This window comes from Phoenix dactylifera, chromosome 6 (genome assembly GCF_051530095.1).
Source record: "Phoenix dactylifera cultivar Ajwa chromosome 6, Ajwa_hap1_PhDact_Kaust_v1.1, whole genome shotgun sequence".
NCBI classification, from domain to species: Eukaryota; Viridiplantae; Streptophyta; class Magnoliopsida; order Arecales; family Arecaceae; genus Phoenix; species Phoenix dactylifera.
Genome location: NC_143195.1, coordinates 1,277,804 through 1,292,369, shown reverse-complemented (window position 1 = coordinate 1,292,369; position 14,566 = coordinate 1,277,804). Strand labels below are relative to the sequence as shown.

At 35.4% G+C, this 14,566-nt stretch overlaps 1 protein-coding gene across 7 annotated transcripts; it reads left to right on the top strand.

Moving 5' to 3' along the window:
- Positions 1 to 6,885: 6,885 nt before the first annotated feature.
- On the top strand, positions 6,886 to 11,046 carry LOC103712999 (protein FAR1-RELATED SEQUENCE 5-like). Of its 7 annotated transcripts, none has more exons than XM_026806914.3 (2): positions 6,886 to 7,046; positions 8,380 to 11,046. In XM_026806914.3, exon 2 carries the CDS (start codon positions 8,397 to 8,399, stop codon positions 10,785 to 10,787), a length of 2,391 nt encoding a protein of 796 aa, XP_026662715.3. In that variant the 5' UTR covers positions 6,886 to 7,046; positions 8,380 to 8,396; the 3' UTR covers positions 10,788 to 11,046. The 7 variants fall into 7 exon arrangements, with proteins under 7 accessions (XP_026662715.3, XP_038982847.2, XP_026662703.3 ...); XM_039126919.2 differs by having other exon boundaries at positions 6,911 to 7,046; positions 8,372 to 11,046; XM_026806902.3 differs by having other exon boundaries at positions 6,925 to 7,998.
- The last annotated feature ends 3,520 nt before the right edge of the window (positions 11,047 to 14,566 follow it).

The following is a 14,566-nucleotide window of genomic DNA, read 5'->3' as shown; positions in this document are numbered from 1 at the left end:
TGATTTTAGTATCTTGATAATGAATCATTAGTCTCATAAAGAATAAACTGAATTGATATTTCTTTAACTAGAATCTTTTCATTGAATATTCTATATGCATTGCTTGATGAATGATATCCAAGGATAGAAATATCTTTATCAGATTTGGCATTATTTTCATAAGAATATATCAGGTATAACGTGTACGACTGAAAAATATGAAAGATATGCAGTAGTTCATTTTCTATTTTTCAGAAGATCAAATGGAGTTTTCATCAAAAATAGATCTAATAGAAATCATATGTATGACAAGCAGTGATGATAGCTTTTTTTTTTAAAAAATCATTTAAGTAGATGACTATCATACACAATTGTCTTTTTCATTTCTTCAAGAATTCTATTAATCCTATTTTACTTAAGGTGTCCTTGGTGCTGAAAATATTATTTTTCTGTGCACAACTTAACACAAAATTGGTTTTCAATCACTATGCCATGATACTTCTTTTACTTTCATAGTTTGCAAACCTTTTTCATTTGATCCCTTTCACAAGATTTAGCAAATGTAGAAAATACTTTAATTTTATTTGCCAAAAACAAATCCAATGTAAGCTTGTGAAAACTTAGTGATGGAAACAACATCTCTAGATTTAGAAATTATTTTTGTTTGTTTCCTTAGTTAGCATGCATAGTAAAACTTTGACCTTTAAGAGGATAATCTAAGTAAGCCTATGGCAAGGTCTTTTGAGATTAAGTACATACTAGCATGAGCTGATTTCATATGCCAAATATGGTTTCTTTAATCTTGGTATTCATAGTGCATATATTCAAAAGCATACCAAGTACACATTATCATATCTATGATCAATAAACAATAATGCCATAGATAAAAACTCTCAATCAAGCATATAGAGAATTCATAGAGTTATTCTTAATAAATTAATCATTTTGCAACTTATCCAATAGTGAGTAAAGTATACTAAAAAATGAAGTGATTTGATTATATTTCCAAAAGTATTTTCTATATCACAAAATTGATCAATACATGCAATTCATATTTTAATCGAATACTAAAGTAATTTCAATATGAGAGGATGCAATAATAACTTATATCATTATTTCTTTTATTTAACTCATTCTTCTTAATTACATTTTAAATTCAATTCCTTAGCACATGTCTAGAGCACCCATTGTTTAGATAACATCTTTTATTAGAACCTTGGATAGCTAGACATACTTGCTGAAGAATAATCATATTTTCAACTTAGGAACCCAAGCTCTTTTGGGTCCTTGTAGGTTAGCTATAATTGTTCTTTTTGTAACCCATATTTTCTTAATAGCTATTTTGTCCATGAATTTACAGATTTTAGGATTACAAGGGATGTATTTCTGTATCCTCTTGTTGAATTTAACAAACTTAGATCGAACATGAGTAGTAGAAAAACTTTCGGTTTTCTGTTTTTCCCTTTTAGGTTCATCAAATTTGTAATGTATAGATTTAGGAACAACAGAAGAGATTTTACTTAGCTTTTGTTTATCATTATTATAAGAATCTGTTTTAGAATAATTAAAAACTGTTTTAACAAACATATTCTTAAAAGATTTTTGGGTGTACCAAGGTTGATATCCTAATGTAGCTTTATCAAATTCAGCTCTTTGATTATTTATCATTAGGTTCAATTTTTCAGAGCTGAGGGTAAATCTTTCAACAACAGGTCTTAATTTGTCAACTTCTTTAGTTAATCTTCTGTTATCTTCTGAAAGTAATTCATTGTTTTTCTTAAGTTTATCATGACTTTTAGTGAGAGATTGATCTCTTTGATTTAGTTCTTGATTTTCTTTCATTAAGATTTCAGTTTTACTAGTTAGTTTCAGTTTTTCATCTATTAGAATTTGATTTTCTTTTGAAATTTTCAGATTTAGTTTCTTAAGATTTTTATTCTTTACAGCTAATTTTCTACATTCACTATACAAATCGTGAAAAGCATTTAATAATTCATCATAAGAGAATTCGTCTTGAAAATCATTTGAGGTAAAAGTAGATTCAGATTTTACCTTGTCTTCCTGTGCCATAAAGCACAAGTCCGTTACCTCTTGTAGTTTCTTGGAGCTAATATTATCATTGTTGCTCCTAACTTTTATTTTCTGGCTTGACTCTTTCTTGGTCAAGGCTTTCTTCCTTTTTATCTCTTTCTTCCTTTCTTCTTGCTTCCTCTTTTTCTTTGTCTTTAGGAAGCTGATTTGCCTCGGAGTCGACTCGGACCTTATTGGAGTCGACTCGGTTATCTTGAGGGTCGACTCTGAAATACTTGGAGTCGACTCGACTGAGGTGGGAGATTCAACACCTTTTTCTGCAGTCTCATTGTTAGAATGTAATTGAAGCACATGAGAGCTAATCTGAGATTTATCATAAATATTTTCTAAAGTATCCCAGATCTCCTTAGCAGATAAGCATGCAGAAATTTCATTAAACTTTGTTTCTTGAATAGCACAATATAATATGTTCATAGCATCAGCATTCAATTGTGCTAAGTCCTTTTCATTAAAAGTTTGAGAGAGTATGTGAAGATCATTTATTATGATTTTCCATAAGTAATAGTTTTGTGATTGAATAAAGATGCGCATGCGTATTTTCCAATGTGTATAGTTTATGCCATTAAATAGTGGAGGTGTATTAATTGAATGTCCTTCTCCTAAAAAACTATCTATTTGAGTTGTCATGATCTTTGGCTCTTGATCGTGAGATCAATGATTAAACTTAGAGCACCTGCTCTGATACCACTTGTTGCCCAGTAGATACAACCCAAGAGGGGGGGTGAATTGGGTCTTTTAAAACTTTTAAGCTACTTCTAGTACTTTTTGATTAATTATGCTAAGTTGTAAATATGCGCAGTGAAAGTTAAACTTAGCAACAGTTTGATGTATAGAATGTGACTTGATTAAATATGCTTGCAACTAAAGGATGTGCAGATAAGAGTTAAGCAAGCAGTTTATCTAAGTAAGTGAGTGTGTTGGTTAGACAATAAGCAGAAGCATTACAAACACAAACAAACATATAGTGGTTCGGTGCACCCCAGCACCTACATCCACTCCCCAAGACTTCTTGGGAATTTCACTATAATCCTACAGATTACAGCCGGTTGTTTTACAAGCTCACAACCCAACTTGTTGTTTTACGAGATCACAACGAACTCGGTCGGTTTTCCCAGGCTCACCGACTAGAACCACTCCGATTGTTTTTCCGGGATCACAATCAAACCCTTACACGTTGGTTTTACCCTCGGCTCACCAACAAACCTATCTCCGTTGGTTTTCCCTTTGGCTCACCAACAAACCTTACACCGTTGGTTTTCCCTTTGGCTCACCAACAAACCTTAACCCCTTGATTCAATCCCGTGATTGAATCAAGTTACAAGATAATAAAACAAAGTTTAAAACAAATCAAAGCTTCTTAAACAAGCAAATGTAACAATATAAACAAATAGAGTAAAGTGAAGTCCTCAAACGAGTTTTGAAGATGAAGGAGCTCGACTTCTTTTTTACTTGACCCTCTTCTGATTTGGCACGAAGTAGAGGATCACCGAGGCAGCACACTGATGGAGAGGAAGCTTTGGGATTCACTTGGAAGCTCTTCTTCTCTCTATTTCTCTTTGGATGGCCCTTTTTGTGCTTATGGGAGATTTTCCTTGTAATCTCTTTCCTAAATGTTTTCTCCCACTTCCATACCTTCTCCCCTAGCTCTCCTCTTGTTTTTATAGCTTTTGATGGTGTGGAAACAAGAATCTAGCCGTTAGAGACAAAAATAGAGCCGTTGGACACAGTCTGCACTTCCTGACAATATTACCGTTGGGATCGGAGTCGACTCGCGCGATCAGGAGTCGACTCGCCTGTTGTAGGAGTCGACTCGTGCTTTACTGGAGACGACTCGGCCACTGTTCCAAATTTGAATTATGGTGCATCCTCGACTGGGAGTCGACTCGTCTTAACCCGGAGTCGACTCGCCAACTTCTGGAGCTGACTTGGCAATTTCGGAGTCGGCTCATCCACTGAAGTCCGTGGATCCAATTTTGAATTTTGTCCTCTCGAGTCGACTCGACTGTCCTGGGAGTCGATTCGAATCTCAGAGCCCGAACTCCCGATCCTCTGTCTTTTGGCTCGTCCAGTCTTGGAGTCGACTCGAACTTTCTTGGAGTCGACTCGGCTCTCAGTTTGCGAAACTTGGTCTTCTGCCTTTTTGATGTGAAGCTGTCTTGGAGTCGACTCGAGCTGTCTGGGAGTCGACTCGAATCTCAGAGGCAGTAACTTGGTTTTCTGTCTGTTGATGGTCGCGGAGTCTCGGAGTCGACTCGTGCAATGCGGGAGTCGACTCGAATCTCAGAGTCCCAAAAACGCTCTCTGACTTTTTTCTTGTGTTCCGCTGAGAGTCGACTCTTGCTTTCTTTGGAGTCGACCTACCAACCATCGGAGTCGACTCGCGTTCCACTGGAGTCGACTCGAATCTCAGACCCGAAAACTGCTCTCTGACTTTTCTGCCTGTGACTCCTAGGAGTCGACTCAAACTTCTCCGGAGTCGACTCGGTAAACATTGGAGTCGACTCGAAATCCTCAGGAGTCGACTCGAAGACTATTCTTTTGAATTTTTCCTTTGATTTTACTCTTCCAAATTGAATCCTTTGAACTTTAAGCTTGGGCCAATAAATTGTAGCTTTCTTCCAACTTGAGAGCTTTGGAGGCCTTCTTCCAACTTGCTATGTTCCTTGCAAAATAAATATCTTTCTCCTTGCAACATAAACATTAGTATTTATACTTCAAGGTTTTGTGATCATCAAAATCAATCTTTGGGTCATCACATGGTCTGTATTGGGCCCGGACATTACAAATTAAACTACCAACACAAGACTTAGGTCCCATTTGGAAAAGCTATTGGCAATAGAACTTTTGGAAGTAGAGCTTTCTAAAGTAGAGCTTTTATAAATAGTTGTTTACTATTTGGTAACTACATTTGTAAAGTGTTATGCCACTTTAATATGTATTTGGTAAATAAATTAACGAAGTACTTTTGGTATGACAAAATAGCCATAAAGAGCATTGCATGGTATTACACAATAGCGCATAATAAAATATAATATATCTTAATACATAAATATATGATATAGTATAATATTACTGTAATGTAATATAATATTATTGTAATATAGTAATATAATATTATATATTGTAGCATCATAATTTAATGTAATATTAAATTATTTAACATAACATATCAATGTATTATGATATAATGTAATATAATACTATATTTATAGGATAATATAGTAATAAAGATGTAAAATATTATAATTATTAGCATAAATTAATTTCTAATAATATAACAAATTTTTTCGTTATGTAATAAAATTGGTTAAACAATTATTAAAGGGACATTTTGTATAATTATTATATTTTATTATGTCCAAAAAATAGCTTTCCGACCGGACCTAAAAGTGCTTTTTCGGAAAGCTTCAAAATGGAGCTTCTTCCAAAATGTTATTTTTAGCTTTCTAAAAAAGCTAAAAAAGCTTCCCAAAATTTTTACCAAATACCCCTATTTCATCTAAAAGTGCTTTTAAAAGGCCAAAAAGTATTTTTTGGCCCTTTAAAAGCTCTCCCAAATGGGCCTTAGCCACCATAATAACATTAGCTTCTAGTATAAAATTATGGTTTATTATACTTATTCAAAACTTGTTCATATTATAAAATATATCTATTTCAAATATATTATGGTATTTAAATTTTAGCAATTAATTATTTTTATAAAAATTCAATCCTCTTCATTTTGAATGAATAAAAAATGAATTACTTTATTCTATTCTTTGTAATATTTTGAAAATCATTTCATTTAAATATCTAAAAATTTCAATAATTTCAGCATATTTCTATGATCATATATATTTTTCCTAAAGTCCTTCATGGTATACAATTCATGATTCTTCTTATTCATATTGTAATAAAAAATTAATGGTATTTAATATAGAATACTTTTAATACTTTATATTATATATTTTATATAGGTTGTTTAAAATTTTTTATTTATTTTTATTACAAATTAGGTTGGATCAGTGATCTAAATCCTTAGTTAAATTAGCTTCCATGCAAATTTTAAATAATTATGTCGTAGACCATTACTTGATTATAGTGCATTGCATGCAATATGGATATTAGATTTTGCATCAAAACTATTTTTATTTTGTTAAACTGTCTTGACTCACATAACTTGTTTATTAAAAGGATCGGATGAAATCGAGTTAAAAATAACATATTTAACCTATTAAAAAGTTTTAGATAAAAAAATATATATAATCAGTTTCATTAAATTTACCGTTCCTCTACTTTTCTACTCTAACGAATCTTTTATTTTCTATTTTATTTTTTATTTATTTGATAATATTTTTTAACCAAATCTCTTTTTTAAACATGCATGGGGTTGCTCTATTATGGTAATACAAAAAAAAAAAAAAAAAATCACATATAACCCCTTGTAAAGGAAGCTTATATATCAACATTAAAAAAAAAAAGAAAGAAGTTCAAATCAGTCCTAATCTTGAAGACAAGAAGGAATCACCTGCCGTCGGAGTTGCAGGGGCACAGCATCCAACGGCTTTAGATTCATGTCAGTCCTCAAATGTTGGGCCCCGCAAGCGAAAAAGCCGTGACTCCGGAACATGGTAGATGGATCCGGTAAGAGATGCAGCCGGTAGGGTTTAGATTTAACTAAAAGCACGAAGAGGCCATGACCAATCGGACGGATTGGACCACGTAAATGGAGCCTCGGGATTCGTGATCGAGTATCCACACCATTGAAAGAGCTGTTGGAGCCGACGGTTCCGATCGATCGCCAAATGAGAAGATCTGCGGCGGATCGTGCGATTCGAACAAGCTAAGGGTTCGCCGCGAGGCAGGCGGGGTGATAGGAAGTCGGGACGGTTCCCGTGCGCCTCCGGATCAGAATTAGGGCATGACGGAGTGCTGCAGGTGGTGGTGACGCGACTCCACTGAGATCGAAGGAGAGGACGGAAGGGGCGAGGCGAAAGGTGTGTTGTTTCCTTCCGTTGTTGGGGGATTTTTCCTGCGTTTTCTCATGATTCTTGGTAGGTTTGAGCTGAAAAGTAACTCGAGATGGTTGACGTCTGATGATGGGAGTGAGAGAGAGATTAGTACTCCATTATTTTCAGGTTCTCGTCATTCGGCTTGGGAAAAAGCCTTAATTTTTTCTTAGCTAGGGTTTACTAGATTGAGGAATTTTTCCTTTTCCCGCTCTTCCATCTCTATGCAGTTGATTGATTCGCTACCCCAAGAGATGTCTTTGAATGCGTTTTCTGGTATTTTGGTGTGTGGTCGGCGTTTGGATGAATCAATGGTGTGGGATTTTCCTAAATTCTTTCTAATTTTGGTGATATGTGGGTTGATTTAGTTTGTCGCGGGCCCTTGTAAGCTGCTTCTGAAGTGAAGGCTTGCTTGCTTGGATCATTTCCATTCCATTATAATCTGTATCCTCTCGAAGCGAGGACAAAAGAACGTTATGGAGCTCTTATTGGGTGCTTATATGCTTAGTGTAGGCAATTTGATGGTGGATGTGGCTGTCGATAGGAAGGTCTCAAATCGAGGAGTTATAATAGGATAGATAAAGCCCGGCAGGAAACTAAGGTTACAAAAAGCTTCTTGTTTTTGGCTAAGGGTCTTTGCAAGAAGTGCCCGTCTGGGTGGCCCTGCCTAGGACAGGGATTGTTTGTTCGGTTCTTGGTGGAAGGTCTTGCAGTATCAAGGAGGATGTTTCGTTGCCAGGGTTGATAAGTTCCATGGCTTTGTATGTGATCATGTCTCGGACCGGTTAGTGCAAGTGAGCTACTTCCTCTGTTTGTTTACTGAACTTACCAAAGCCCTCCCAGTTGCAGTAACTTACCTTAACACTGATTACTGATATGACTGGAAGACAAATTACAGAAACCGAGTCTGCTATAATGACCTTTCAGTTACATTATACAGGTATTTTGATAAAACCAGATGCATCTGATCAAACACTGTAAGTCAAGCTATGTGAACCAGTTAGTTATGAAAATGGATAATTGTATATAACTCTCGATACTATAATTACTCCAAATGTAATTACAGCTTGCAACAAACCCTAAGTTACCAGTAACCAAACAGTCCCCTATAAACTGTTGATGGATATTACCAATATTTGATGCTTATATGAACGAGTGCATCTTTGGACATTGATACATGTTACCAATAGATATGGTTGTAAGTGGTGCAACAACCGTTCATATTTCTTTTGTATCTGAATGTTACTATGATGAACAGATTGTGGTTCCTGTTGCTCTTTGCTTTCTTTGTTTACTTGTTTGAATGTGGGTAGCCTTGCAGGTTTTGATTTTCTAGCCATGGAGAGTACCTCGAGTGAAGATGATGGATCGCTAAGAGATAACAATGTGGACCTTAATGATGACAACATGGACCGCCACATGACATTGGAGGTCAGCAGTCACTTGGTTGAAGCGGACAATCTGTTCTCTTCCCATCAGCAGGGCACTGAGAATCTTGAACCATTTGTTGGTATGGAGTTTGAATCTGAAGAAGCTGCAAAGCTATTCTACATGGCCTATGCTAGTCGTGTGGGGTTTTCTGTGCGTATCAGCAAGTCCCGTCGTTCAAGAAACGATGAGTCCATCATTATGCGGCGTTTTGTGTGTTCCAAGGAGGGCTTCCATTTGAAAAAGGGTAATTATGATGATGGCAAGAAGAAGAGAAAAAGGGCCACTATAAGAGAAGGTTGCAAGGCAATGATTGAGGTAATTCAAAAGTATTATGGCAGATGGGTTGTTACAAAGCTTGTCAAGGAGCATAGTCATGTTGTGGCAGCACCAAACAGGGTGCGTTATGTTGTACCTGAGGAATATGCTCAAGCAGACCCATATGTTGGAATGGAGTTTCCATCTCATGAAGCTGCCCAGACATACTATTATGCATATGCCAGCCGTATTGGGTTTGATGTCCGTATTAGGCTGTCCCGTCGTTCTACAAGGGATGAGACCTTTGTCATGCGGCGGTTTGTATGTACAAAAGAGGGTTTCAATCCGTATGAAGACAATTATGACGAAAGCAAGAAAAAGAGGAATCGAACTCCCACGAGGGAAGGTTGCAAGGCAATGTTTGAGGTAATTAAAAAAGATTATGATAAATGGATCGTTTCTAAGCTTGTCACAGAGCATACTCATGATCTTGCAATTGCACCAAGCAAGGTGCATTATATTCAGTCTCAAAGTGAAGTAGTTGTTCTTGCAAAAAGTGGTACCATTAATCATGAGAAGTCAGCAACTCCATCTAACTCAAAAGCACTGCTGGTTGAATCTCTTGGGGGATTCAATAACGTTCTCTCAAATGATCAAGATTATAGGAGTGATATGAAAAATGTTGGGAAAAATGCATTTGGAGTGGAAGACACTCAAAATCTTTTGGAGTATTTTAAAAGGATGCATGCAGAGAACCAGACATTCTCTTATGCATTTCAAGTTGACAAAAATAATTGCCTGACGCATGCATTCTGGGCTGACGCAAAAGCTAAGATGGCTTACTATTGCTTTGGTGATGCTGTTACCTTTGACACATCATTTAAGGAGGATAAAAACATGGTGCCATTTGTCATGTTCACAGGTGTCAATCATCACTTGCAGTCTGTAATTTTTGGATGTGCCTTGATTACGGATGAGACAGAAGCTTCATATGTTTGGTTATTTGAGAATTGGCTAGTAGCTATGTGTGGACGCCCTCCAGTTTCACTAATTACTGACTACCATGAGGACATGGGATCAGCAATTTCAAAGGTGTTCCCAGCAACTCGTCATCGATTATGCAAGTGGCATATATTAAGTAAGTGCAAGGAAAAGCTGGCTAATTTGTATCTAACATGTGTTACTTTCGAAGAGGAATTGGAAAAGTGTATCAATGAGTCTGAAACATTTGAAATATTTGAGTCACAGTGGAAATCTATCCTTGATAAGTATGACCTGGGAGAGAACTCGTGGATGCAATTTTTATACAGTATTCGGCAAAAATGGGTTCCCGTGTACCTTAAGGATGCATTTACTGCAGAAATCTCAGCAATTCAAAGACCAGAAAGCTTGAACAAGTTCTTTGAGAAGTACTTTTATTTGAAGACACCTTTGCTGGTCTTTGTTTCTCTATTTGAACAAGCAATGGCAGGATGGTATGAAAGGGAAAACTTAGAAGATTTAGCTACATCATTTACCAGACCAATTTTGAAGACTCCATCAAACATGCTAAAGCAAGTAGCAGACTACTACACAAGAACAATATTTGATATATTTCAGGAGGAATTTGTTGAATCACTGGGTTATTATGTCGATAAGATTCAGGATGGAGAGGGTAGCAAGTATAATGTTGCAAAAGAGGAGGATGCCCGTACTACATACATTGTCACTCATGATTTCTCAGAAAAGAGAACAAATTGCAGTTGCTGCAAGTTTGAAACTTCTGGCATTTTGTGCAGGCATATATTGAGAGTCTTCCTAACAATTGATGTTCGTGTGCTCCCAGATTATTACATATTGAAGAGGTGGACGAAAGATGCCAAAAGTGGCTTTATGTTGGATGAATGTGTAAGGTACAATGAACTTTATCGTGATGCTGTTAAATATGCAAAAGAGGGTTCAACATCTGCTGAGGCTTACACAGTTGCAAAAGATTCGCTGCAGATTGCTTTTGCAGATGTTATTGCAGCAAAAAAAGACCTCATGAACCGATGTCCGATGTAACAATGGCAAGGTTCTGGGTTGTGGAATTGGTACATATATGAATCATGCTGCCCTGACCTGTAGACTTATGGAGTTCAGAATTTTATCTGTTTTCCTTTTTTCCTTCTTTTTTAAAAGTAATGATATGTTGCAGTTCGTTTCAATACTTCAATAGAATATAGCAGCCATAGCAAGTCATCCTTATCCCATCTGCTAGAATTGGTTTTGGTTTTCTGTATAACTTTTCCACCAAAGAAGTAAGGAAATGTGTTGCAGGAAATTTCTTTTTTTTTTTTTTTGCTTTTGTTTTTTCTTTCTTTTTTGTTTCGGCAGTTCTAGATGATAATCTTGTTGCAGAAATTGGACTTCTGCATGAGGACTTTTGGATTGCTGTAGTTCAGACATAAGTTCTATTTACAAAACATGCCATAGCTAGTTTTATCTTTTAGAGTAAATTATAAAACCCTTCCTAAGATTAGGGGTAAGTTATCCTTACACCCGATAGTTTGAAAAACCTTTGCTTACCCCCTTAAGGTTTATTTTTATCCAACACTTCAACTCATGACTTAGCAGAATGTTATTAAAGTAGGACCCAAATGCTGCATTAGAAAAAATTTCAAATGACCAAAATAACTTTAAGTGACATAACAGCCCTCCAAAAACATAAGAAAACGTGTGTATCCTCCTCCCCACTTAAGGGCAATTTTGACCTTTTTATATAAGGTAAATGGCTTTACTAACGTTGTTGATTTAACCGGGTGTAAGTGTAGATTTTACAAACTATCGGGTGCAGGTGTAATGAACGTAAACCTAAGGAGGGTTTTTTTAATTTACTCTATTTTTTTATATGATGTTGCTTGGTGCAATGATGGAACTATGTGCATGCACAGGTTTGTGAACGTTGAACATTGGAAAAAGAATGATGAGGAGGTCATTCTTGAAATGACCATCCTGGGGTGCCTGTATCCTCTTTGAAAGAGCTTAATGGTGATGTTGGGCTACTAATGTTGACTTTATTCATTCCATGAGTTCATTTGGATTTTCATTACTAAAATCATTTATCAACAAAGTTTTTGAGAAATTGTTAACCCAATTAGTTGTGCAATAGTATGGATCATCTAAGGGGAATCTTTTTGAAAACACAAAGGGAAGTTCGGTTACTTAGTAAAAATGTTCTATCACTGTTTTTCATACTTCCCTTAGATCAGATGTGGAGATACTTGGTTTATTTTTCATATATTCATTTATGATGTGGGATGATCTCACATAAATGATTTATATGCTTATATGGTTCTAATTCTTAATATTTCCTTTCCACTACTTCTGAAAATCTGTTTGAGAAACCTGGGTTTTAGCGCTTTTGGTTGTGGTGTGCCATTTCCTTCTCGATAATCATCTCACCTTGCACCAAGCTGCCAACATCAATCATAACTTGATTTCTACAGAGGAACGTTGCATAAATGGAATTCATTCTACTACTTTAATTGCATGCAATTTCTTTGTCAAAGGTGGTTGTACTTTGCGGCAAGCTGTCAATGTCAATCATTTCTTAATTTCGTAGATGAATCTTGATTAATGAGTCCATCATTTCTCAAGCATTTCTTTGTATGCCTTGTCTTTTGAGAAAAAAGGCCCTAACAGCTCCATATTTCTTGATAGCTTCTTGATTTCTCTATGGGTTCTGAAAATAAGGTGCATGTTTGATGTGGATATCACAAATTATTGTGCAGTCTATTTGACTTGTGTGTCATGTTTATAGTATAGTGTGCGCATTTAATCACGTTGATGTCAAGGATTTCTTGGTTTTATATGGCACTTTATTAACTTAATGAGCATGAACAATAATTCAGTAGATAATATATGGAGGAAGGTGGTATGCCAAAAATGATGTACTGAATATCAATTCAAGATGATACACTGAATACCATTCAGTATATTTTCTGTTTGCCAACGGAAGAGCACCGTTCATTAATGCACTGTAGTAAATTGATTCTTCTCCCTCTGCTACTCTGGTGTTTAGTGATTGGTTTGCAGTATGGCATGTCTCCCATGTTGCTGCTCTTATGATGTTTACTGCATAAATGTTTTCTGGCTACAATTTTAGAGTGCAGCTGCAGTCTTTGATGCTTTTCAATGCTGCCAATGCAGCAGGTTGCAAGGTTATATGTTGTGTTTGTTGCAAAAGTGACAGATGACCAGGTATTTTTCCTTAATGGATATGTTAAACATCCTCAATTGTTGGTTTTACAGTGATAATGTTTCCGATATTACTATTGGTTTGTGCTTGGAGCTTCTACATGAAAAGAGTCCATTTTGTGTTTACAAAGCAACAAACTGTAGTTATATTTGTGTGTGCTAAACTGCGGATAGTTAAATCTGCAATCAAGGATGCTTCTGTGCGATTATAAAAATTTGCTTCTGGTTATTACAAAATTTTGGTGCTCGCAGTTGTTATATACATGAGGGTGCTTATTATGCTAATGTGCATGATGGTTTCTCTCTCTTTTGAAAATTGTGTTATAGATGAGCATTCTTAGCTTTCGGTACGTATGAGAAATTCTTGTGAGCATGCCTTCCAAAGTTTAGTTGATCAAGAGGATTCATGGGGAGCATTGAATTCTCTGGACTTGGGAGAGCAGACTTTGTTGCATTGCTGTTCTGTGCAAAGCTTCATTACCGTATGATTGATGAAAAGAACTACAAGTCTCCAAAGTTTGTTTGGCATATTAGGAAAAGCATTGGAGGATTAAAGATTTGGCTTTTTTTAAATAAATTCTGAATTAATCATTTGCTAGCAGGTCAAAGTAGGTTATAATAAATAATTATTAGTATGTTTAAAAATAAATTTAATAATTACTAAATGTATTTTTTAAAAAATGCAGTATTAGAGTTCTGGGACTTGTTTGAGATAACATGGAGAGAGAGGCGTGAGAAAAAACACCAAAAGAAGGTATACTTGGTTCTCAATTCATAATCGAGGTGGTAAATTTAGCTTTTTGAAAAATTATTTCTTACACTGTGTGCATTGAGATGTGCATTTTATTAATAGGAATGAGCGGTTGTGATTCGTGGTGTGCACGGGCACGATAGTGCATGTAGTAAGGAATGATTTCTCTTTTGAATGAGGTGACATAATTTATCTAGTCTTCAAGAACCAAACTATGAAAGTGGTTAAAAGTGACTCCTTAGAAATCAAATAATAAAAGTTCTCAAACTGTTTTTTCGTATGCATGAATTTCGAACCTAATCAAATAACTGAAATTAAAGGGATATTCATATAGAGGTAAAAGTGGATCAGATAATATTCGTCTGGATTCGTTTTGGTATCCGAATTTATCCGAATATAGATAGAAATTTGAACATTCGACTAATATTCGAATCTGTATTCATATTCGTCAAAAAAATAGATATTGATATGAATAGGCAACTATCCGATCTGTATTCAAATATCCGATCTTATTTGTAACTCCATTTAATTTTATATGATAATAATGAACTTTTAAGAAAAATAAATGATCATATTAATATGCTATTAATTTGATTTATCATTTACTTAGTAATATCTTTGATTTTGTGGTCATAAAGTTTGATTATCCAATTTATATCCATATTTTCGATATTCAATTTGTATCTGTTTTCGTTTAAAATAAATATGGATATGAATTTTTGTATCCGATTAACATCCATATCCATATCTGTATTCATCAAACAAAACAAATATGAATATGGATATGCTAGTATCCGATCCGTATCCGATTCAATTTCAACCCGACTTCTATGGGAGTTAGTTTCCCAGTTCG

Bases quoted from the DNA above. Each gene is read 5' to 3' on its own strand.
- LOC103712999 (XM_026806902.3), top strand. From the start codon at position 7,935: ATGACTGGAAGACAAATTACAGAAACCGAGTCTGCTATAATGACCTTT. The intron at 7,999-8,379 runs GTATTTTGATAA...GTAGCCTTGCAG, and splicing joins CTTTCAGTTACATTATACAG to GTTTTGATTTTCTAGCCATG.